At 44.3% G+C, this 26,125-nt stretch overlaps 1 protein-coding gene across 1 annotated transcript in view; it reads left to right on the plus strand.

The window, feature by feature from the left end:
- Positions 1-26,125, plus strand: part of PARVB (parvin beta) — a 51,867-nt gene that overhangs the window by 5,080 nt on the left and 20,662 nt on the right. Inside the window, exons 2-4 of the mRNA XM_064701753.1 lie at positions 15,001-15,090; positions 16,901-16,971; positions 23,562-23,664. Coding sequence (XP_064557823.1) covers positions 15,001-15,090; positions 16,901-16,971; positions 23,562-23,664 — 264 coding nt within the window. The remainder of the gene's footprint in view (positions 1-15,000; positions 15,091-16,900; positions 16,972-23,561; positions 23,665-26,125) is intronic.

The following is a 26,125-nucleotide window of genomic DNA, read 5'->3' on the forward strand; positions in this document are numbered from 1 at the left end:
CATGCACAAGAATTGTGCTTTTAACAGTATCATAACCCCCACATTTTCCTCCTGTAGCTGCACTTAGGCTAGGATGGTTCACCCAGTTCACCCTCAGGCAGAGTCTCCTGGTGAGACAAGTGAGTTAGGAATTACAGCTCCAAGTTTTCTTCCAGACGGGATGCAGCAAGACACACAAAATAGCTCTGTAGCTCTTCAGTAGTGTTAAAGGAATGCTTTGCCTTCCTTTGAGGAAAACACACATTCAAAAATAATTTTATTTCCAGAGTTGCAATCTTTAAAATAAGATTCATTGTAAGAATACTGTTAAACTTCATTGCAAAACCTTAGCAGGATGGTTATCAACACTTCCAGGTTTGCAAAACCAGAATTCCAATCCATTTCTCCCTAAAGTCTACCTTTATTTCAGAGCATTTGTTCAATGACACCTGTTTTAATGTCTTCTAAAGGATTTATTAATTATGACACTGGAGAGAGAGACTTTTAGAAGGAGGCATCTGGCTGTGTCCAAGGAGTTTATGGGTGAGACTGATGTACTGCAGAGCTGCACATGGACTTGATGGGAATGGGGGGAGCTGCAAAGTCACAACTCACACAAAGTCTGTGTGAAGGGGGGACTCCTGATCTCACTGGTGAATCTGTGCAGGGACATCAGGCTGTCTTCTGCAGTGCATTATCATCAATACATGAATCTACTGATTGTGTGTTCATGTTGGTAAGAGTTGGGACACTTAGATCACTTCATTAATATACATACATCCTACTGATGTGCACATTGGCAACAGGGCAGTGCAGAAGAGAGAGTATAGTCATGCATGACAGTGCTGAATGCCTTTTTATGTACTTCAAGGACTGTTACAGGCCAGTGGATCTGAGAACAGATGGAGCTGGTGGAGTCTTCCAGTGCACTGCTCTGAGCTTTGGATTGTCCTTTGATGTTAGGAGATTTGGGAGATTAGCTGGCAAGCTTTTTTCATTGCAAAAGCATGTCAGAACAACTTGCTGCTAAGGGATCCAGGCTTATGTGGTCTGAGGCTAACCCAGGGCAAGACAGAGTCTGCTGGTTGCAGGAATTGGTGTTTCAGCAGCCACAGCTCTGCTGTTCAGCTGGAAGGAGCTTTGGTGTGTGTGCCTTTTGCACACAAGTTTCACAGTCACGGTTGAGGAGATTCAGGTTTGTAGCTGTGGAAGTCCAGCAGAGCTGCTACTTCACAGCTGCCCACGTGGGATTTGGATGCCAAATTGCTTTCAGCTTTCAAATGCAGCCAGTCAAGTGTGCAGATCTCTCGGGCATCACTAGAAATCTCAGCCTGCAAGATTCCTGCAGTTGTCTCTGTCAGTGTTTCTGGGATATGATGTCTCAAAGGGGAATGTGACCATGCAGAGACACTGGTGTGTATCTCAAGGAGAAGGAGTTTTCTGCCTCACCTGTACCATCACTGGTTTGTGATCCTTATCACTCCTGCAGTGCGGGAGGGACTGTATGTGCCTTCTCAGCCCCAGAGTCTTGTTCTCTTTTCAGCCCTCCAGCTCTCTCAGCCCTTTCAGGAGATCTGGAGGTCAGCAAGGAAGAAGGAAAGGAAATTGACCATGTTTCTCAAAGGCTCCTCCTTGTGCTGACCTCTGAGCATTAGAGCAATTGTAACTTCAGCACACTTCCAGGTTCTTTGAACTAACAGGATACAGGTATTTTGTTAGAGAAGCCAACTACCTGAGGGTCATGGAGGTGGTTCCAGAGAGTGATCTGACCTGTGCCAGTGTCAGGATGAGGCTCATGGCACGGGTTCTGTTCTGCTCAGCTCTCACAATATCCACATGCCTTACTCTGCCCAGCCTTGAGCTCTTCTCATGGTGACCTTGGTAGTTGCTTATCCCCACCCTCGTAGAGCCACTGCCTGCTCTGTGGAATGTGCTGTGGGTGTGCACTGTCACTGATGAAGCACAGCTTTTCTGCTCAGGGCACAGCCCAACCTACTGAGTTGTTCACTCTCGCTCACAAGGGATGGTGTGGACTGGCCCTTGCTTTGCCTGGTGGAGGCCTTGAGTCCAGAGGAGGGCTACAAGCATCCAAGGCAGGCTAATATGGTGCAGGGCCTTGAGGGGAAAGCACATGAGGAGCAGCTGAGGGCACTGGGTCTTGTCAAATGGAGGAGACTGAGGGCAGAGCTCACCAGGGGCTGCAGCTCCTCTTTGGGGGCAGCAGAGGAGCAGGCCCTGATCTCTGCTCTGTGTGACCAGGGACAGGACCTGGGGAATGGCTGGAGCTGGGTCAGGGAGGGATGACGTTGGAGTTTGGGAAATTTTCTTCCTCCAGAGAGTGCTGGGGCACTGAACAGGCTCCCCAGGAATGGGCATGGCCCCAAGGCTGCCAGAGCTCCAGGAGTGTTTGGACAACTCTCTGAAACACAGAGTGGGATTGCTGGGGTGGTCTGTGCAGGGCCAGAGTTAGACTTCGATGCTTTGTGGGTCCCTTACATCTCAGGGGATTCTGTGATTCTGTGGTGTCTGTAGCATACCTGTCTCTGGTTGGTGTCATAGGCTGCATCAGCAGTGGTGCCTTGCTGAGGGAGGTGTGAATTGTTGTGAGGAGGATGGAAGTGGAAGGGAATGAAAGGGGAGTGTGACCAGTAGGAGAGCACTGCTTATCCAGGGCTTCTGCCAGGCTGCCTTCAGGAGGGGTTCCTGAACCTGATTGCTGGAGCTCTGCTCAGGACAGGCTGCTCGGTGCCTGTGGGCAGGGGGTCTAAACCAGCAGCTGTGTTTGCCTTTGGGAGTGGGCACAGCGCTGATGGGAAGGGGGAACAGAAACCTCTGTGTTGTACAGCTAATAGGCCAGCGGCCAATTGGTCTCTCCAGGGTGAAGCATATTGTGCTCAGGTGCAGATTGCCTAATTTGTACTCTTCTGATGGCCAAGTAGAAAGTTGCAACCTGAAATTCGTGACTTCTGTTGTGTATGTCTGGTTTGGCTGGAACAGGATGATGGGAAACACGTGGTGTCAGCCTTCTGTAGTTTGAATCCAGTGAAGCCTTGCTCTGAAAACCAGATGTGGAGAGAACAGGCACACCTGGCAGCACGTACTGGGAGCAGCGGGTCTGTAGGCTCCAGGCCCTTAAATCACTGTCACTTCCTCCTGGAGGAACAATGGGGCTCCTAATTATAAACCCTGTACACTGATTTGTTTCCTTGCACTCTCTGCAGACCTCTCCAGAGCCCTTAGGCGGAGAGGGGAGACCATGGGATGAGAATCTCATTTTGGCTTTTCTGGTGGTGAGAAAACTGGGAATTCAGTTCTGCCTCTCAATGATTGTTTCTCCAGGTCAGAAAAGGTTTCTTTATAATCCCCTGTCTGGCAATCACATACAGACTTTTATGAAAACTCTTTTCAATGTATGCTGCATGTTGGTTATAAAACAAGCAAACTGTTCTGGCTCCTGGAATCCCAGTTCCTTCTTTAGTACTTCTTTCATTGTGTGGTTGAATAATAATGAAATCCACTGAAAAAAAATAGTGTATTTTCCATTATAGCTGCCATATGGCCTTACTGCTAATTTTTAATTAGCTGTGGGAAGGTTGCATACACAGTTTATTTGGAGTAAGGAAGGAGACAGAACTGGATGAGGAGATGTCTGTATAGAGGCATGGTATCATGTCTCTTTGAGTGTCTTTAAATAGAAGAATGTGTAATCCTCAGAAAGTGTTGTTCCACTAGGTCTGTTTGGCAGATGCATGCATTGGTGCCATTAAACAGATGTAGACACTTCTGTCATTTTAAAATAGAATAGTGTTGTTTACTCTCTGGCTTGCCTAGTCCAGCAGATGGATCTGGAGGCTTTGCAAAACTGACAGGATTTTCTTCAAAAATGATTGGAAAAAGTAACCACTAGCACTTCCCACTTAACATTCTCCCACAGGAGCAGGGTTATGAAATTGTACCTCAGGATTCCTGTTTGCCTTCTTCCCCATGTGTGGCTCCTAGTATTGTTACAGTGAATTGGTTCCACTGGAAAAGAAGGCATGGTAACTCTGCAGAATTTGGTCTGACAGGAATCCTGATGCTCTACTTTGAATTCTGGAGTTGCATAAGATTATCAAGTCCAATTGTTCCCACAGCACTGCCAAGTCCATCCCTAAATCATGTCCCCAAGTGCCTACAAATCTTGTAGGTACCTCCAGCGATGATGACCCCAACACTTCCTAGGGAGCCTGTTCCAGTACTTGACAGCCCTTTCAGTGAAAACATTTTTCCTCATATCCAACCTGAACCTCCTCTGGCACAACCTAAGGCCATTTCCTCTTTGCTTCAACATTTGTTCCCTGGGAGCAGAGCCTGATCCCCCCCAGCTGTCCCCTCCTGTCAGGGAGTTGTGCAGAGCCAGAAGGGCCCCCCTGAGCCTCCTTTTCTCCAGGCTGAGCCCCCCCAGCTCCCTCAGCCCCTCCTGGTGCTCCAGCCCCTTCCCCAGCTCCGTTCCCTTCTCTGGACATGCTCAGTGGCTTTTCTGCCATGAGGGGCCCAAAAGTGATTCCAGGATTTGATCTGCTCCCTGGCCCTGTCTTCCAGCTCAGGGGCTGGGTACAAGGAAAACAACCAGTCTGATTGTTAAAGAGTGAGGCAGAGAAGGCATTTGTACCTCTGCCTTTTCCTCAGCCTTTTTCATTATGTGTCCCCATTGCATGCAGTAAAAGGTGGTATTTTCCTTAGCACTCCTTTTGCTGCAGATGCATTTGTAGAAACATTTTTTATTGTCCTTTACCAGATTAAGTTCTAGTTGGACCTTAACCCCCTTAATTTTCTCCCTGCATAACCTCATGCCATCCTTGTAGTCGTCCTGAGTTGCCTGCTCTCCTTTCAAGGTGATAAACTATTTTCCGGAAGAATGTCCAGCCTTCCTGGACCCATTTTCCCTTCAGAGCTGCCTCCCAAGAGAGTCTATCCCTCTTTGAGACAGATGTATCCGATATGTCACCACCAGGCTTTGTGTCACGCAAACTGATCCATGATAAAAAAAAATCCAAAATTCAAGACCCTAACCAGACTTGAAGCCAGGTATTGATCTGCTGGCTCTCATAGTCCTCTGCAACTGGAAGCATAGGTAATGAAATTAGGTAATTAAATATGCTTGTGTAATGAAGCCATATCATTGGGAAACTGGATTTTAATTGCATCCAGGACGCCATGCTGCAAAATGGCCCTGCCGTGCCAGGAGCAAACCAGATGTGCTGTCTGTGAAGCAGATCTGATGCTGTCTACCACACAGACTGTGGCTGGGTTTTATTTTTGCATGTGGCAGGGAAGAAGCTGTTGTGCCTGACCTAACCTAATGCAGCAACAGTCCAACTTCAACCTGAACTTTTAGGTCCTTCCAAGGAAAGTTTCTCTGATTATGTTCTCCTATTTTCTGAGTTTCTTTCTTTTTCTGAGTTTTTTGAGGGTCCCATTTTAGGAAAGAGACAGATGGTAATGGAAGATGAGAGGGACTGGCCTCCACTCTCTGCTGTATGGTTGAGGGAAAAAGTTAAATATATGTTTCCATCTGATTAAAGAAATTTTAGTGAGGGACTTTTCTTGCTGTGAATGGCATTAGGTATAGGTGCCATGCTACCCAGAAACTTGATGGAAGGCATTCTCAGTGGAGTGCTTAGTTTGCTGTTGATCCAGTGGTTGGTAAGAAGTCTCTCTAAGACTGCAGACACAATTTCAAACTGTCTGAGCTGGGGAATTTCCCTCTTGTGCTGAATGCCCAGGAGATGGGCACTGTTGTTTCAGGGAGTTGGGTGGTTTAGCATGCTGCAGCATAGCTGGCCAGGTGATTCTCTGTGGGGAATGTGTAAGATTCCATATCCATTGCAGGCATGGACAGAGAAAGAAGAGATGCAGAAGACGAGGGAGGAGATCCCCTGGGCTACACCTGTGTTGTGTGAGTTCTTTGTCTCATGTTTTGGAATGTGTCCTGTTCCCTGGTTTGGGACTGACATGTAACTAAGCTTCAAAGTCTTTAAGATGTCCAGCACCACTGAAGCACCACCTTTCTCTCAAGCCCACAGGGCCTGGTGTTACCAGTGCAAAGGCTTTGAAAGGGACCACAGAAAGCTCTAACTGCAAATCCCATGACACTTTGGTGTGCTAAATCAATGAACAAAAATAGCAGCAGGTCTTTTTGATACTTTGTGAAATGTGATGTTTTCTTGTGCTTTGGACTTGTTTTGATTTGATTCTTTGGCTGGCTCTTGTTTCATGATTGCATTTTGATATCCCTTGAGGGCTGTGCTTGGGAGGCTGGACTGCAGAGTCAGTTGAAGGGCTCCACTCTTTCTATGTAGTCTTCAGCAGCTCCATTAGGAAATTCTGGGGCTATTTCTGACTTAAACCTAGCTGAGTAAAACATCTAAATGCTTTTATGGCAGCCACCATCTCCACTGTACCTTTCCTTCATAGGCTGGCTTTTATCTGGTTGTGGGCTCTGAGTTCCAGGCTTTTACTGTGAAATCTGAAGTGCTTTTCACTGAAGTGCTTGTCTTGACAGGCTCCCTTGCTGCTCAAAGCAAGAAGTAAAATAATTTTCCTCATATGACATATCTGGAAAACAGTGAGAAAACTCCCTTATATTTTGTAGCTTTTACTTACACAGGTCTTTCATCTCAGTTCTAATACACTGCTTTACTGCCCTGAGTGCAGGGAGGACACAGGAAAGGTAGAGCTGGACATGAGCAACCTCGGGATATGGTACACTGAAAACTCTGTTGAGTGTTTAGTGTAAAGCTTCTAGTTTGGAGTATGGTCTGTCCCTCCACTGGTCCTCTGGTATTTGCTAGCAAACTCTCAATGTGTGTGTTGCAAGTAGAGTTGCTGCATGGAAGTGTTTTTCAGGGTTTTCCTTGTCTTTCTGGGTGACATTTGGGCAACTGCAGCACTGAGGCATGTGCGCTTTTTGTGGTCTGCAGAACCATTTATCTTGGCTTGTTCTTCCTGTAGAATCATGTTCCACTAGCAAAATAGTTGCTTTTTTTGAAGTGCAAGTCATATCTGCAGCCTCCTTTCCATTCCCCTGGAGTTTGGCTGTTGAGCTGTGTCCTGTCAGCTGTGGAAGACGGAGCCTTGCTGCTGCTCATCATCCTGCCATCAGTGCCTTTAGAAGTGAGTCTGTTCCTCTGTACTTCTCTTGGCATGTCCAGAAGAACAAACAGCATAAAATGTTCTCATATTTGCGTAGTAGATTACTTGTGGTGGTGGTGGTGACCTTTTCATTCCTCTGTGCAAAGGATATGGGGAGAGCAGGAAGATAAGGCAGGTGAAACTGGCTTGGCAGATAACTAAGGGGGGTTCACTCACTTACCTACCTACAAACAAAGTGCCAAACCATGTGGAGGAGGTGGAAGAAAGTTGGTGTAGGAATGGTAAGCTGGTCACTTGTAGAACATGCTAGCCTGAGCTGCAGTAATGACTTTTTTTGAAGCTGAAGTGTTCTGCTTGATAAAGTTTGCAGGGTTAGATGTGGGTGTGAGATCCAGAGGTACAGCTTGTAGGAGGCTGTAAACTGAAGTGCCCTTTTCTCCCAGATTTCTTCAGATTTCTTCTTGCAGAAGACAAGGGCTGAATGAATGGGTTGGGTGTCTCTATTCCAGAGTAGTCCTGTTAGCTCTGCTTCTGACAGCTTCTGCTGTCTCTCCCTTGGTGGTTTGCTTTCACTGGACCCATTAAATGTGGATACCTTAAGCAGTGAGTTAATTCTGGTTTCTGAAGTTGCTTTTGGCTAAAAGAGGGTTGTTGTTGCTTGACATCTTGTGGAAATCAACCTGCTTCATTTGGGATCTTGGACTGAGTTCCTAGACATGAGGGTGCTGATCCTTCAGCTGCTTGTGGCCTTCAGCTTTGGTTGTAGGAGTGCACCAAAGCCTGAGAGAGTGCTAAGGACTTCCTAGGAGAGCACAGCTTTTCATGGAAAATGGATGGCAGTAAATGGAAAATGCCTTGATGGTTTTCTGCTGGGAGTGGACGCAAGACCAAAATCTCTTTCAGTCCTTTTCTTTTCTTACCAGACTTTGTCTTTCCCTCTGCTGTCATATGTCAGATTTGGCTCCATATCTCCCCTTCTGCTGGAAGTTGTTCTAGTGCTCATGCAGTGTCCTTGGGAGAACATAGCCATTCACCATTATTTTGTGGGGAGAAATGACCCTTTCTGTGGAGGGAGGGAATTATAGCTGGGAGAGGCTGAAAAAGTACATTTTCCCCATTTTCAAGGAGAACTTGGGTGCAGGGGGAAGAATGTAGCTTTCTCTGGCTGTTTTTAGGGTTTTCTTTAGCTTTAATTTTTGCCTGGCTTTTCCCAGTCAAAAAGCTTTGGGATTGAAGCAGTCTATTCAGGACAAAGCAAGTGCATGTCCTGGAGTGTAGAAGGTATCTGCTGTGCATCCTTGACGGTATCCATCTATTATTATCTTTTTAAGTGTAACTTTACAAATACTTTAAAACACCATTCTTGTCCACACTGGTATTTCTGCTGTCTGGGGGTGGAGTGAGCTTGTTTGTTTGTTTGTTTTTTGGTTGGATTTGGTAATTTTTTTGTTTGGTTGGTTTTTTGGTTGGCTCTTTTAATTAATTTTGCCCAGCATTAATGTTTGTGTGTCTACACAGTGAAAATTAACATTATATTTTTTTCCTCTTTCTTATCTGGATAGTTTTCAGACACACAGTTTCCCCACTGTGTGACATTCTGTGGCTTCTGGAACCAGTAATGCCTGCAAAAGGAAGGGGTGAGTGGCTGGTGGGGCTCAGGATGAAGTCTGAGTGCCTCTTTGCCATAAGGGATCCCTGCCTGATGAAGACAGCAACATAACACCACCAAAAAATGGAAATCCTCTTTCCACAGACACCCCCCAGACAACTCCCCAGAAAGAAAGGAACCTTCTTATTTGTGAAAATACAAAAACAGTATTTCACCCTTGCAAACAAAAGAAAGCCCAAATTTTTTGTAAATATTCCCAGCTGGCTCAAGTGTTGAATATCTTGTTACCATGGCAGATTCATGTTTTACCTTTGGCAGAAATAAAGGGGAGATCTTTCTTTTGGCAGAAAGACTTACCTGTGTAAATTTTAACACATCTGCTTAAGCAAGTGTGGCCTGATCTTTGCAACTAAACCAAAAGCATTATTACAGCCCTTTCCTAAAAGTTGCTTTTGGCTTTTGCTTTTCCCTTTTGTTTTATGCCTTTCCATTTCTTTACGTACCAGAGTCTGGCCATTGCAAGTGCCTTGCCTGCCGAGGCATTTAAATAATCTGCTTCTTTACCACAGTTCTGCTGTAAATGCAGTCCCTTGATACAGTGCCTTTATGTGGATTTGGTCAAGTCTTTGCCTTTGATCTGCCTGGGATTAGTAATTCTCTGTTATAGTTAATGGCTGCTTTGTCTTTCTCTGCAGCCTCTATGAAAAGATCTCAGGGCCTTTTGTAAATGTGCAGTGATCAGTAGTCTGAGCTGTGTGTGGTTTGTCTCTAGAAATAAGTGCAGTGTAGCAGCATGTTTGGGCCTGGTTCTGAAACCGTTCCGTTTATCAGTTTTTCTTAGAAAATGTGAGATTTAGCAAAACTGCCTTTTGTTAAATAGGCCTAGAAAGCTTGCAGGTTTCAAGAAAACTTTTTGTAAGAGTTTTAGCTGTCAGGTGGAAATGTAGTTGTGGGCATGGCTGCCTGTGTTAGTCTGCGACAGACAGGGGAGCAAGTTAAGAGGTTGACACTGCAGAGTGTTCAGGGACTTGTTACCTTCTGGTCTGACCTCCCCCATGGAAAGCAGGAGCTCCAGCTGATACCTGATCTTTTATGCAAGGGTTTGCTGCTTAACCAGGAGGATTTGCCCTGTATCCACATTCTCCTCTGAGATGTGAGTGAAAGGGCCAAGACTGGTCCTGAATATGGGCTTTCTATTTTGCACATGCTGATCTGGACTGTAAGGATATGAATGCAGGCAGGTGAGTTGCTGTCTGAAAAAGTGAAGCTGGTCAGTTTTGTCTCTGATGAGAAGGAGGAAACTTGGGAAGCGTTAAGAACTTGGGGCAGGAAGGGAGCTTCCTGTGCAGTTTGAGTTACCTGGGCATTGCAAGTTTGCTGTCTGTGTGCTGCTCCCACCAGAGAGGAGGACAAAGTTACCTGGACACATCATTTGCAAGGACCATCATCATCCAAGGACCTCAGAGCAGCCTGATAGCTTCCAAAGTTAGGATTGAATCACGAGATGGAAGTGCATCATGTAAAAGTTGTGCTGAGCTAGCTGGGCACTGGCTGAATGCAAAGAGAAGCACAGGAACTCTGGGATCAGTGTCACAACAGCTGCTGCTTTCTGCTGGGTGGGATTCAGCCTTGCAGTCAGAAATAACCAGAGCTAAAATTAAGTAGCATTTTCCATCTGTTTTTGTAAGATGCAGAGGCTTGTGGTCAGATTTTTTATAACAAGGCTGTGAATGGCAAAGACTGAAGTGACCTGTGCTGTTGCTGATACCTTTTAAAATTACACTCAAATTAAGAGTGAAGGTAGAAAGCTGTTGATATCAGTTGACTCTTTCTTCTAAAAAGGAGAAAGCTGGGACATCTTTTGATAGTGCTCCTGCTAACTTTAAAGGCCATCTCCTGGCTTTTGAGAAATCCTTGACAGCTCTGGTAGCACTTCCAGCTTTCTGTAGGTAATTGTTTTTGCTGTGTGCAGCTTGCCTGTAATCCCATGTCTGAGACAGCCTGCCTGGCTTACAGATCTAGTGCTCTGTTCTGTGTGTCTGTGTGTGTGATCTGATCATTCTATTTATTTGTTTGAAAGGCCAGCACAGCTTCCAATGTGACTTAATCATGTAGTCTGACTGCTGACACTGCCAGGAGATTGTCAAAATATTGCAGGGCTGCCAGGAACCCTTGCTGCTTTCCTGGGGACCAGTAGAGGAGTGACCTTTCCATGTGAATTTAAATTTCTAGTTTAGGGGAGAACACAGGGTTTTTGCTGAAAGCCAGTCTGGATTAAGCTGTGCTCCTTCAGCCTCTTCTCAATGTCCTACCCCTTCATGCTGCATGTTTGCTGTGGCTGCTCTCTGAAATGGAATGATCAGGCTTTAGAGAAAGGTGTTTTACACCAGCATTGGGTAGAGAGCAAAACACCTGTGCCATCACCTGTGGGGAAGGGAAAGGGAAAAGAAGGAGCCCTGTGACTGGGCAGGCAAGGAGCAGTAATACCTCATGTGGGACCTGTCATGACTATAACTTGTTGTGCAAGCACAGCTCTGCTCTCCAGTCACTGCCTCTTGCATGGACAGCTGTGGTATAAGCCTCACAGCAAAGTCACTGCTGCTGGCACTTACCAGTCTTTTAATATCCATAATCTTCTACAGTACCTTTGGGTTTGTGAAGGCATAGGCTGAAAGCATTCTTTGTTGTACATTTGCATGAAAATACCTGTTGGGTTCTATTGAAATATGTATCCCAATATAACCAGTTAGATGGTGCCCAGGCCAGTTCTGACCTTCGCTGCTGAGCCACAGGCAGCACTGCGGTGTTTTACCCCAGAGATACCTTGGCTGGCGGCAGAGTGCAGCGGGGCACAAGACAGGACTCCGTTCTCCTCAGGAGAGAGCTTCTGGCGATGGTAGAGAGAAAGGGAATGGATTCTGCTAGAAGGTTGCCAGATGTTTATTCCATCGGTACAGAGGTCTGCACTGGGCCACTGCTGCTAACAGAATGGAGGCCGCATGGTCTCATTAACATTTTAAGCTCAGGACAGGGGAAGGGGAGGGGACAGGTGAGTCACCAACCAGGTGAAGGGGCAGGGTCTTAAGAGACTAGGGACACCTATCACACGACGCCTTGCTGGTATGTTAGCCTGATTGACAGGGCACACTCAGCGAGGGGCGAGGGGGAAGGGAGAAGGTAAAACAGGATATTGCAACACACCACAACAGGGTTCTCAGAAATGTACCTGTTGCTCCATCCTGATTATAACTGCCTCAAATGGCTTGCTCATTTGTGGGTTCTCTTTTCTTTCCAGCATTGTGGCTGTTTCCTTTTCTGCTTGTGTTTCTTTGCTCAGCAGTGATAAGTGAATACTGGGGGCAGTGAGCAGGGAGAAAGTCCTCAGCATTGTTCCAGCGCAGTGTGAAAGGCTTCTGGAGTGCTGCAGGTGTAGGGAGTGCCCTGGAAGATTCGTGTTCCTGAGTGCAGGTGCCTGTCTGCACGCTGCCTCTGGGAACTGTGTGTCCCTTGGGGCCAGCTGTGGACACCCAGCTGTGCCTCACCAGGAGGTGCAGGTGGCTGGCTTGGGAAGCTCCATGCACAGCCAACAGCATCCCTAGGTGCCTGCCCTTAGGCAGCCAGGCTGGCCAAGGCAGGTGCTGGGCTCTCTTGGGACAGGGAGGGATTCCTGGCTGGGACCACAGCCTAGTGCTGTGTCCGCCCTCCTGGCCCCTGTTCCCGGCAGCTGGGAGCTGATCCTGGTGCCTGCTCCCGTGTCACCGTGCCCAAATTAGGGCTTTGGCAGTCTGGAGGTGGCAGGGCAGTATCCAGTTGCTGCTGCTCCGTCAGCGTTCAGACACCCCATGGGCTCTGTCTGTGACCTGTCCTTGCTGCTGGGGCCGGGATGGCCGGACTGCTGTGCAGGAGGCGCAAAAAAGGAGGTAGGAAACGCTTCCTCTGTGGCAGGAATCTCTTAATGAGGACCTGATGGGCTCTTCCTGGGAGGCAGCTTTGGGAAGCTTTCTGCTGGCGGAGGTGAGAGAGAGATGTTTTGGTCCCATGGGATCTGGCACAGCTGCACAAGGTCTGAAGACAAATATGAAGGTTTTGTGTGGTTCTTCATGTCTTGAGGGATGGGGGCTTAATACACAAATTTGCATTGATGTTTTCTTCCATTTTAGTAAATTGCTCAGAAACTAGGTATTTTTGTTAGGAAGGGTAGAGATAACTTTCATATTAAAATAAAAGAGTAAGTGCATCACCTTACTTGAACTTCTGAGAATAAATCTAGTTTAGCTGCATTTGGAAGTATTCTGGCTTGAAATGTATGCATCTTTCTTTTTTTTTTTTCATATACATACACTGTGCCATGCATTCACTGCCCAGAGGAACTTAGTGGCTCTCTGCATTGGCAAAGCACTGGGAGCAGTGATGCCCTGAACTCACTGAACACTTGGCATTCCCAGAATGACAGCACTGCTGTGATAATGAAGAGTGCTACATCTAGAAATAAGGCTGGTAGTTCCTAAATAAATCTGACTTAACTGAAACATTTCTAGTCCTAGCAGGGTTTTAAAAGTCAAACCTCAGATTTCACGTGAATTGTCTTATGCCCTCCTGGCAGCATCACAGTGTAGGAGTTGTTGGGGTGAGAAAGTTCCAGTTGGGAATAATGCAAACAGGGCTGGGTAAGGCACGTTGTTAGAGCTGGTTTGATCTGTTGTATGAAGCCTTCTTGCTCCCTGACTTTTTTGTTTGTGAACCTTTTCAAGAAAATGAGAAGGAATGCTGAGAAGGGGAACTTAAGAATTTCTGTACCAGCATCTTTATTCGGGAGTAAAAATCTCAGCCTGAAGACCCTGTGTTCTGTTTGCAGTGGGGAACCATGGGGCGTAAACCCTCAGGTCTCAAAATACAAGAGTGGGGTTTATTGCTTGCACTCCATAACGAGGATGTTAGTGGTGATCAGTACCGTGCTGTGAACCACAATTAAGTAACCTCTTGAGACTTCACTTAAGAAATGTGAGAACTTGTTTTAAGCACCTGTTTCAATTTTCTGTGATGGAAGGAGTGGGGACTGCAGTGTATTCTTCTTCCCTGACCTCCTCTGTGGCAGTAGGTTCTCTGTCTTTTCCACTTGTATGGGGCAGAAAAACAGCAAGTCCTGATACAGGGTTTTGTAACCTTCACAGACTGTATGCTAATGTCAAGCCTGTGTAATGTTTTTCCAGTGGGAAAGGGGAATAAGGGGCTGCTCCTTAAGGGGAGAGCTTGCAGGGACACTGTGACCATTATTTAACTGTTCCTCCTTTTCTTTCCTGAGAAAATTTTGCCTAGCAAACCTTATTTATCTCAAAGAACTTGCTTTTTCCTGAAAAGAGTGTGGGACCCCTCCCAAAGGAGACTGCACTACCACAAATGCTGCCACAAGTCATTTTAGTTCATGCTTACACAGAACTGTCACTGAAAGTACAGGGCTGTTGTGGTTTCATGCCTTGTAATCAATGTCATCTGAGCTTAAGGGGAGATGTGCCTTGGAGAATGTGAAAGTGTTACAGCAATGCTGGTGCTTTTCTTACTGACAAGCTCTGGGAAAATACTGACGAACTATTCAGTGTTTGCCCTCAAGTTTAGTTCCTTCCTAGTGGCAGGATGCAGGGAAGTATTTTAATATCCATTTTATTTACAAAATGTGCTTTACTGAGCTTGCCAATGAGAGTTGTAAGTTTAGGACAGCTTGAAGTCGAAAAATTCCAGTTTGTGTTCAGCAGATCATGGCACATCTATTTTATCAAGTGGCAACACTGGAATTAAATACATTTTCATCTTTATTTGGTGAGTCTGCCTGGGATTCTCTGAGGATTTAACAAGGGCACTAGCAAGTTGCATGTTCTGCAGCTGGAAAGGGTGGCGATGAGTGGTTGTGCTGTAAGAAAAGGGGTTTGTTTCTACAGTTTGATGTCTGCTCTTGGCTGGGCCTGTCCTGCAGGCAAAGCTCACACCCCTTCCTTCTGGAGAAACAAGCACTCCGAGCTTGTTCTTACCACAGAATCGGTTTTCTTTTTAAAAGTTTCCAGCCACTTCTGTAGTAGCTCTGTTTAATAGGAAGCTATAAAAGGATGTTACTTGGATTTTATTTTCCACTGTGGCTGCAGTTCTTCATGCCGTAAACTGTGGTCCTGTTCTAAAATGGATCTACCAGATGTTGTCTGTTACTATGAACGCCAGCCCCAACTTCTACATATACACCAACTCTGCATTTATTACACTCTTTCTGTTGTTTTTTTTCTTCTATGCAGTGAGTGACCTCCAAGAAGAAGGTAAAAATGCCATCAATGCACCAATGAACCCAAGCACTGTGGACATCCATCCAGAAGACACACTATTAGGTAAAGTTTTGTGCTGCAGGGATGGTTTGTGAAGGGGCCACTGTGGCCCCCACATCATTGCTTCAGTGCTGAATGTAGATTGTCCAGTTGGAGCTGAGAAGATTGGAAGTGGCAATTGAAAAAGGTTGCATATTTCAACCTTTTGTAGACTAGAAATTAAAAAGGCTAAATGGAGTTTGAAGAGCAGTGCCAAGCGAGGTAGTTTATGGATTCTCTCCCATGTCCATCCCCATTCCCTCACTCTGAGTCCCTACAAAAGAAACAGCATAATTTAATAGCAAAAAGTGTTAAAACTTGTTGAAATAAACCACTTTTGTCTCTCCTGGCCACATATCTCTTAATCTACGCAATTAGTTGAAGCAAGCTAATTATGAAGGAGTAAATCAGACATCAGGATAAATGATAAAATAGTAAATTAAAATGAGAAGGTGTTATTCATTGGATTTTCTGATTAGGAGAGTAGTAGGAAATGCAAAGTACTTTTTCCTAAGATGTGGGTGAAGTGTTGGTTGCTCTGTGTTGATATGTCTGGACCAGAAGTGTCTCCAGTGATTTCTTCTGGATACCACTAAAGCTGGGTATGTCTTTAGAAGATGCAGAACTTCTGCTGAAGGCCTGTCCTCCAAAGACGTGATCACCACGAGTTTTGTGGTAAATCATGTTCTGTTATGCGTCAAGTCCAGTTCAGGGTTAGTGTTTTTGGTGTGAGTGGGTGTCACTTCCTTATCATGACTGCCTGAACTCACCCTAGGCAGTAATGAGGAAGTAAAGGAACAGGGTGGGAAAAAAGGCAGCAAAAGAATTCATGTTTTATTCATTGGTTTGTGAAAATTTCTCAAGTGTGTTTAGGTAGCACAGTCTTATTTTTTTTATAAAAATGATGAGCCCTGGAAAATACTGACCCCAAAATGTGTGGGTGAGGTCTAAGGTAACCAGTCAGACACTGGTTACTAAACACTGTGTAGTCAGTCTCATGACCAGGATGTGTCATGTTTCCCATCTGACAGCAGTGAGGTCTGGCTCTGCAGTGGGAAGTCACTGTATGTTTGGGATTCACTGAGCAGTGTGACAATGACCTGACTAAGGGTGATACCCAAACTTTGTAGTCCTGATAGGAAGAAAGAATTGAAAAATCAATAGCAAAATTGGATTGTATATGGCCTGCCTTCTGGCCATTAGCACTCCTCACACAACTCATCAGCAGAAGAAATGGAAGACTTTACACCAGTGAAATCAATTTTATGTTTTTCCCCCATGCACCAGCACAGCTGATACAAAGTGGGGTAATTATATTTCATAAGCTTAATCAAAGGTTGAGGAGTTCCTGCACTCAGGAGCACATATGTGACCAAGTTTTGGGGAACCAGAGGGTAGGAGGCACAAACTCTCAGCCCAAATCTCAGCAACTGCACTGAATGTAGTGCATTAAGCTCACTCTTTTCTTCCAGGTGCTGCAATTTGGGACAGGTGTTTTCAATTAGAACTTAAATTCAAACTGAAGAGAAGGAGAAATGTAGTTCACGGGTTTTTGGTGTGTTACTATGAATGTGCCCCACATCAGGACAGGGATTTTCCTGAAGCATTCTGCATAGGGCAGGGCTAGAACAGGGGAGGGTCAGGGGGGACAATCCTGGTTTAGGGAAGTGGGGCTGTGCTGTCATTCTGTGTGTCTCTAAAACTGCCTGACACGGGACATACCCTGCCATTTCTCAGTCAGCTGACAAGCCCCTTAATGGTGTGGAGTTGTTGCAGTTTCAGCAGTGCACATTTGAAGTGGATCTCACTAAGGTTTCCCCTCTTACTTGAACAGAGGAGAATGAGGAACGCACTATGATCGATCCTAACTCAAAAGAAGACCCCAAGTTCAAGGAGCTGATCAAGGTAGGAAATCAATCTTTGGTCCTCCTTCAAACCTTTAACTAGTGAGCTGGAGTAATTTGCAAGCTGGTCACCCAAGAACATAGTTGAGGAATGGCAACTTGTTACTGGAATGTAGCTGTGGAAACTGAGAGCAAGGTCAACAACAAGGTAAGGCTAAAAGAAACAGTGAGAGGGGCAAGGAAAGGCTGAATGTCAGGGTGCCCATGGAGTTATGGAGTTAAGCTCCATTGTCCATTTCTATCCTTGTGATGATGACAGCAAGGATCAGTGCTTGGTTTGAGTCTGTCTGCAGTCCCTGCACATAAAATGTAGGTACCTTCTGTTTCTGAAAGCTGGGAAGGAGCTCTGCAAAGCATTAGTGAGGTTTCAGGAGAAGAAAGAGTAGGACTGAAATGTTAGGGAATGAGGAAGGAACCTCTTGTGTTCTGGAAAAGCTGGAACTGAGTTTCTTCTTGCCCTACGTGCTGTCCTCAGTTTACCTGTGTGCTGGATCAGGTACAGGTAGTTCTGAGTCTACCATTACTGGACACAACTGCCCTAGGTGTTGGTACGGTGTGCCCAGATGTGCTGATGTTACATGAGGCTTCCTGACTCAGCAGTGCCCATAGTTCCGGCCTGGCATGACAGAGGGCTTGCTCCTGAAGGATTTGTGTTTAGGAGAGAGCCTTTTCTATGCAGAAAGTTGTTAGGGTTAATGTAGTGCAAGCTTGAGCATGAAGGGAAGGGATGGCGAGCCTGAACAAGTGGGATCTCTTTCAAAAAAGTATTGTGCTGGTGTTACACCTCCCACTGCACTTTCGCTCCATTTCTTTAAAGTAATTCTAAAAATAATTTTGTTGGAAATGACAATTCAGCTATATCTGTGTGGCTATGAAAACTTTTTTTGGATAGTGTGTATTATTTCCTGAGAGGGGGCTGAGCATATTCCCTGCTGAAAACCTGATGCACCCTGGCTGCTTCCCCAAAGCCAACTGCTTCAGCAAATGCCTCAGCAAACTGCTCACCTGGTCCATCTTTACTACAAGCCCAGTGATCTGTTATTACCACTGCAATAATGTGTTTAGCATCACAAAACCACATGAGACTGAGCTCAGCAAGGAACTGTGCTCAAATTTCTGTTATTCTAATTCACCGGGAGTACATTGTGGTTTTAAATTAAGTGACTGCGCATTCTTTTTTTGTTAGTACCTAAATCCATTAATTCTCTGAAAGGTGCAGTGGTCTTGCATCACCCTCTCAGAATGTAATGTGGTTTCTCTGCTAGTGGAGCAGTGATATTATCATCTGAACAAGAGTCATTGCAGTGGAGGAATCAGATGTACTCTGAGATTCAGGAAACTTGATATGGAGACTGCAATTGCTTTTAAATTGTGAATTTTCCTGCTGAGTTTAATACAAGTTTGAGTCTTCCCTGGATGCTGTAGTCCAGCAAAGTTTGGGGTTTTTTTTCAGATTAAAAACCTGAAAGCCTCCAGGAGGAATGAAAACCAGGGCCAGAACAATGCTTGAGGATAATGTTTGAGTGTGTTGCAGAATCAGGTTCAGGGTCACTATGCCAGTTCACACTTGCACAAGGAGAGAGGTTCCAATGGAATGGGATCAGCTGCTGCAGGGAGCAGCATGGAACTGGAGATTGTTTCCTTGGGATCATCCCCAAAGGAGAGATGTGTTCTGCAGAGTGCCTGTGTAATTTGGGTAATTGCTAATAATTCTCTGCAGTTAGAGTTTTTACAGAGATTCAGCGGTGTTGGTGTGAATTCACGCTGTGTTGGTGTCAGTCTGTAAGCCAAGGGGAGGTTTGAATTATGCTGGCAAAACTTGCTTTATACTACAGAGTTTGGATAATGAAAAAAAAAAGGGTAATTTATTCTTTGTTTTCTGTTCCTTGGTGGTAATGGCATTTTCCAGAGCTCCAGTGCTGGATGAGAATTGCTGTGCTTTAGAAACCCAGCCAGCAGAAAAGTGTCTGCCCTGCAGAGCCTGAAAGGAAAGCTCTCCATGGACTACTGAGGAGTGGGAACTTGAATAGATGGAGGTTTTTATAGTTCCAAGTGGTTCCTTCTCTCTCTTTCCCCTCAGACAGGAGTGTGCCAATAGCAGCAGCAGATCCTGGTGTCTTTTCAAAGCTGGCAGTGGAACTCAGTTTCATTGGGGCCAGCCCAGGTCTCTTTCAGCACCAGAGTTAGACGTGCCAACAGCTTGCCATTACTGATGCTGAGTGTTTCTGTCCTGCCAGTTGAATGCAGTGGGGTAAATGGATCTCAGTGCAAAGAAGGAGCAGAGATCTGTGCTGCTGACACTGCTTTAGTACCTCTTTGACTCCACCAAATGTTGGTTTAATTTCTGCTAACTCCATGCCATAGGAATTATATGCATTGTGGATTGGGCATTTGGAAGTGATTTTGACAGAGCCTTTGTAACTCTAGAGGGACAGACTGTACAGCACTGTGGTAATACAGAGACCAGCAGATGAAAAACACAAGGAAAAAACCTCATTCCTCTCTCATAGTAAAGCAAATATACAGAGAATCTCCTTGTTGAAGGCTGCTTAGTTGGGGATGTGAAAATACCTGCTTTAAGTCTTCTTGCACATATGAAAACCATTTTGCCTGTAAGTGTTGTATGCTATCACCATGGACAGTTTACTAAAAATAGTCACAATTTGTCAGTATGAAGTGTTCAGCAAAGTTCCCTCTCTGGCCAGCAGCTTTTTTAAACTCACTTCATTTGCCCAGTGTGTAATGAAAATTTGGTCAATGGTTGAACAGACCTAAAACTGAAAATTCAGATCAGGGAAAGAGATAAGTTGCTGCTATTATTTATATGTGTGTATAAATATTGCATTCACAAAATGCTCTATTTTTAGTGTCTGAAATATGTCAGCTTCTTTTACTTGTTGTCCAATATTTGCTCATTTTCTGTGTTTCATTAGGAAAAATATGAGAAAGAGCTTTGGCTAATTGAATGCAAAATTTCAGAACATCAGCTTGCAAGAGCTGGGTCCTGTCTGAAAGTGCCTTGACCACAGGCAGCAAGCCACAGTTGTAAGGTGGTTTTCCTCCCTGCAAAACTTTCTGTGAGAATGACTTAGAACTGCAACAACTTCTAGCCTTTAAAAGACTCATCTAAACTTTATACAGATCCAAACACTGCTGCTCTGGACACTGCCTGAAAAGAGTAAACATTCTCATTTGTAGTAAAACACTCACTTGTCCTGGAAGATACCAACTTTTCCCATCTCTGAACCAACTTTTCCTATCTCTGGTTTTATGGCTTTTTTTAGATTTACTGAGGTAAAGAGAAAACCAAAATGAGGCCACTGTCCTTTGACGTGTGGTTTGTCACGTGTGACCAGATGAAACCAAGCTCCTGAAATGCTCTGTGAACTGCTTTTGGCAACAGGAGGCCTTCCCCTTGCTCACAGGATGCCAGTGCTTTGTGCTTAGCCACGAGGCCTGAATGTGAATTTTTGCTATTAATTTTCATGCTCAGCCAGTTTCATACCTTTGATCTCTGCTTCCTGATTTCCCCAGAAGCGGAGGGGAAGTGGGTCATTGAAGCCAGGGTTTTCTTTCTGGGCTGTTTTTGGTGGCTGGGCTTCCTGTTTTCCCACTGTGCCAGATGTGTTCATGTATTTTGAGTTGTTTTGCATTTTTTCCACTGCTGTACAGTGGTGACTGTGGGGTCCTTATGCCCTTGAACTCTGAATTATTGCAGCTACAAGTGCATGTGTCTGAGCATTTGGCCCAGTTCAGAAGTGCCTTAGATGAGTGCAGACGTGCAGGAAACGTCAGGCACAGTTGTGAGGACATCAGAATATCATATTAATTTTTTAAAACCACGTTACTAGCCCCAAATATTATAGAAGGCTATAGAAAAACAACTTTTTATGAGCCCAAAATGTAATATTGAGCTGTATGAAGTGCAAGCACAGGAAGGAAGGAATGGGTAGAGTGTGAGACCAGACACATTGAGGTTAAGCATCTTTTCATGCATCGGAGATGCTCTTGTCTGCTTCCCACCAAGCACCAGTGTGCCTGTGTCAGGCTGTTAAAATTTTGAGACATTCAGGTTATTAAATATTTCCTGCTTCTGCATTTTTATGAAGGAGAAATCACGAAGAACTAGAGAGAGCTGATGTTCCCGTGAGCATAATCAGAAACTATTTCTGCACCTTCATCATTTCAATAAGCCATGTGGTGTTTCCTCTGTAAAAGTTAAAAAGAAAAAAATCTGTGCTGAAAGCTTTTCCAGGTTTCTAATTAAGACATAATCAAGGAATCAAGAAAGGCTTGGGATTTTTTTTCATTGCAGTATTTTACAGTCTTCAACAGCTGTTGGAAAAAAACACCTGGATTTTTTTTTTCCTTTGCAAACTCATTTTTTTTAGTAGAGCTAAAGTTGTAGTCTGAATAGTAGAGAGGTTACAATGTTTTTTGGGATATTTTTCTTTGATTTGGGTACTAAACTGTGTATAATAATTATGGCTAGACCTGTTTAATTTGTCTTTTTTGGTTTTTTTTGTTTTTTTTTACTTTTTAAAAGTTTTTTTACTTAAAGTTTTTCAATTCTAAATTTTTGTGAAACATTTAATTAGCACATGCTGTATGTTTTCCTTTTTTAAGACCCTGTACTGTGTATCTGCACTCTTGGAAATGGGATATTGGATCTTACATTTTAGTCTTTTATTTATAATTCCTTGGCATTTTCTAGATTCTGACTTCAATACCATTCAGCACGGACAAACAAAATAAAATGTTTATTAATGTTTTCAAATAGTTTAGCATCCTGAGTCTTCCTTTAACAAAGCTTTTGAGGACTTCTTGAAATCCAGCCTCGCGTCTGTAATGGGATCTGAGTATATTAAATATCTTCTGCTGAACTTCAGATAATTTTTGAAAGCCTGTTCTGTAAATCTCACAGAAGACCTAAACCTTTTATGATTTTCATTTCTTCAGTTGATTTTTTATGGATGTCAGTGTTTCAAGCTTGTATAATTATGGAATTAGGCAGTCACCTTTAAAAAAATCTCTTTCTAGATGATGTTTTGTTATCTGGGACTGGTTTTTCTGTATAACTGGTGAAGTTTTGGAGGTGAAAGGTAGCATTGTGCTTCTATTGGCTTCCAGCTGTGGTGATCTTTTGCTGACTTGTCCCAGGGGACCAACGGGGTGATGATGTTGCTGCTGCAGAGCTCATCCTTGTGTATCCATATGTCCTCACTCACCTCCCCTCTTGTACCTGTGTGAGAGAAGACCACTTCTGACACAAGATGATGATATTGAATAGTGAATAACTTAACAGAAAACCTTTATTTTCAAAGGCACATCTTTGGAAGAGTAATTTTTATTATTGAGGTTTTAAACCTTCTGGACAGTTTAGAGGGCAAAGGTGGTTTACCTGGGTGAGCATTGATGCAGATCCTTGCTTTCTATGGAATGAGCACTTGCCAAATCACTCAGCCAAAGCTTCCTTGCCAGTTACACACTGCCCCTATTTTTAGAGCTGACTTTCAGCTCTGTATTTTCAGCATGCTTTGGAAGCACTAAAGACATGGATTAGAGGTACATGAAGCATTAGTATTTCATGTTTGGGTTGTAAACCTTTTCATGGTCGCTAAGCCTAGCCAGATTTATTTGAGGTTTATAGGTTGAATGAACATCAGCAGCCAGGCTGAATGTCCTTGTGCCCAACACATTCAAATGCTCTTGTTCCCTAGGAGTCCCAGGGTGGCTGTTTTCCACTGCAAGCCTGCATATATTTTGTTTATTTGCTTTTGTTTTACAATCTCTTGTATAATAAAACCCCAGAACCTTCTTAGCCATCACAACTGCCAAGAAGAGGCAGAAATATGGGGTCTCATCAGAAGTAAATTAAAAGAATCTGCAACTTTGTATGAATGCAAACTAAAGATTACAGAATGTTTGAATTAAGCTTATTGTTTCAGGTGGCTCTAGTCAATGGATTTTTCACGTCTGTGATTGGCAATACTCTTATCTTATGGAACCTAGGAAGTAGCAGGAGCTAACATTGTGTCTCTTCCCACAGAACTGTGTTATTTTTGTGAAAATAATATAAATTTCTGAGTAGTAAATTGGAGGAGAATGGTACCACCAGCTTCAAACAGTCAAGGTTTGTTTTCCTGTAACTGTTCAGAAATAATTGTCTTTGGCACCTGGGAGATTTAGCTAAGTTCCTTTTCTTTTTAAAGATTCTTTATTCTCATTCCAGTTTTACAGGTGAGTGAATTATTTTCATAGTTATGGTAGTCAGCATATGGGAACTGTTAGAATGGTAAAATTATTATCAGACACATTTGACCAAGATTTTAATTCTGGACTTTTGTGTTCCGCAATAGCTGAGGATAAAATGCCTTGTCCCGTTGTCAAGACCTGAATTAAAAACAGTAAGGGACAATCAGATGCTTTTATTCTATTTTTTTTTTTTTAATTCAGGTCTCATCTCTGCAAATTGGAAGTACATAAATATCCTTGCAGTTCATCTGTTTTATAGTCCTGATTACTGCCTTGAATGAAAGGAATGTATTTTGGTCAGTTTTAAACATTTGCCTCCTTTTTCTGTGCTTGCAGGTTCTAATTGACTGGATTAATGATGTGCTGGTGGAGGAGAGAATCATTGTCAAACAGCTTGAAGAGGACCTGTACGATGGGCAGGTGCTGCAAAAGCTGCTGGGTGAGTCCCTATCAGAGAAGGGGACACCAAAGACTGGGAGGGCCCAAAATTAACCTCTCCCAAAGCTGCAGACTGTGCAGTAACTCAACATCTCAGGGAGATGGTTGATGTTACTGAAAGCTGCCTCAGCTTCTCCATCTGTTCTCCTCAGGCTGTCTGCTGAGAGGGGAAGCAATCCAGGTAATTCCTGGGTATCTGTTTCATGGACTGACTGTAGTCCAGGCAGCTGAAATGTGGGGTAGAAAAGGAGTAAAGAGGTTTGTGTTTGTGAGGCCAAGCAGAAGCCATGTGGTCCAAAATTTTGTCAGTGTATTTTGCTTTTGAAAGCTTTGGGGCTGAGAGATGTTTTGAGGTCCTGATTAAAAGTATTACTTTTGGGGGGGAAAAAAGAAAAAGAGAATGAATGACAGCAGACGTGCTCAAAATGTGCACCTCTGTGTGAATGACACATGAGGGGTTACACTCTGTTGAGAATTTGGGATTTTGCAGCTCCCTTCCATCTCTGCAATGTGTGTGTTGATGCAGGAAGCACAGTGGAGAAGACTCAGGATATACCAGTGATTTATGGGGATGCTTTCAGAAAACAAAAAGGCTTGAGGCTTCCAGTACTGTATAAATCCACACTTTTTCTTAGCCATACTGCTCTCACCTCACTTCTGATGTGTTTTCAGGAGGGGGCTGGGCTGTGGGATGTGTGTGTCACAGTGGGGCAGGAGGACTTAGTGCTGCTGGATTTTCTGCACAGGCCCCTTAAATGAGAGTGTTTTGATGTATATCCACAAGCTTTTAAAATTAGTTAATGGCAATTAGCTTTGTGTGCAGTTGAAACTCCTCAAAAACAATAACTCTAGGAATGAAGCAAGAGTACTTTCAACACTTCTGGGTTAGCCTGCAGCCAGGAGCCTCCACATGTTGTATGGATCAGCACTGTATAGGCAATTTTAACTGGGGAGTATTTGCTTGAATCCAGTTGTTCTTCGTCACTCTGTGGAGCTGGGGAAGGGGCTGGAGCACCAAGAGGGGCTGAGGAAGCTGGGGGGGTTCAGCCTGGAGAAAAGGAGGCTCAGGGGGGCCCTTCTGGCTCTGCACAACTCCCTGACAGGAGGGGACAGCCAGGGAGGGTTGGGTTCTGCTCCCAGGGAGCAGGATGAAACAGTCTCAAGCTGTGCCAGGGGAGGTCCAGGCTGGATATTGGGGAAATTTTTGCACTGAAAGGGTGATTAAGCCTTGGCACAGGCTACCCAGGATTGTGTTGGAGGCACCATCCCTGGAGGTGTTCAGAAATCATGCAGGTCTTGCACTTGGGAATGTGGTTTACTAGTGGTCTTGGCAGTGCTGGGACTCAGTGATCTGATGGTTTTTTCCAGTCTTCCAAATGGTTCTATGGTTCCTTGTGTAGATCAGTCAGGAAAGATGGACTTGGACATCTTGCAGCCTGAGATCTTTCACTGCACCAGCTTTTACTCATTTCCTGCATTTTGGGCCCCTGACTGGAGAGCAGATGCATCTCCTCTGACCTGGAGCTACCACAGCTCAGCCCCAATCTTGTGCTGTTCTTCAGCCGTGTCTTTGTTCCTTCCCTCACCTTCCTGGAAAAACTAACAAGGTGTGGTCATTAAACTTCAAGTAGTAGTTAACCATTCCTTTTGAGTGAGAGGTGTTTTGTCTTGATAGCCAGGCCCCCAAAAAAGGATGAGAGACAACAGCTTGTCACTGGGCTTATGCTGAAGGGACTGGAAGTAAGATATTAGTAAATGACTGATGGAGGTGGAGCTCCTTGTTTAGTTAATTTTATCAAGGTGCAAGCAGTGCCACTCAGAGAAGCTGGAATGGCCTAGTACACATGATATTGGTGTGAAAGGAAATAAATTTGATTGCTGACTGATAGGTAACCTGGGCTGAGAATAGGTAGAAGCCCTAACATGTGACTGAAAAATTATTTTGATTGTTTTCATAATCTTGATAAAAAATACTGATTAAAATATCCCTACTTTAGATTGCTAGAAACATTCAAGACGTTCAAAGTATTTGTTAGTTGATAACCTCCAAGTCTTTTCTCTTTGAGTTACTAGAGTGCTTTTTGTATTGCTGCCACTTTAAAAACAAAAGAAAAAAGATATCTTCAGCTGGATAAAACATCCAGAAGAAGCATGCTCTTGAGAGCAGAAATATCTCCATTATTGGAAAAAGAGGAATTTTGATGACTCTGAAACATTTCTGAAAGAGTCATCAGAGTCTTTAGAATCTCGTTTTGTGAAAACAGTTTTGGTGGAGTATGTTTTTTGTTTTAGAGAGTGGAATAATTAGAATATGGCCAACCAGTCCTGACATTGTGGACAGATCAGCACAGTGAGTTTGGCCACATTTTTTTATGGGTGTGGAGCAAGAACAGAGATGAGCTGTTCCCATTGCTCTGATGGCTGGAGGACTCTAACCCACCTTCCTCAGCTCCCTGGTTTTT

The sequence above is a fragment of the Zonotrichia leucophrys genome, chromosome 1A, assembly GCF_028769735.1.
Source record: "Zonotrichia leucophrys gambelii isolate GWCS_2022_RI chromosome 1A, RI_Zleu_2.0, whole genome shotgun sequence".
NCBI classification, from domain to species: Eukaryota; Metazoa; Chordata; class Aves; order Passeriformes; family Passerellidae; genus Zonotrichia; species Zonotrichia leucophrys.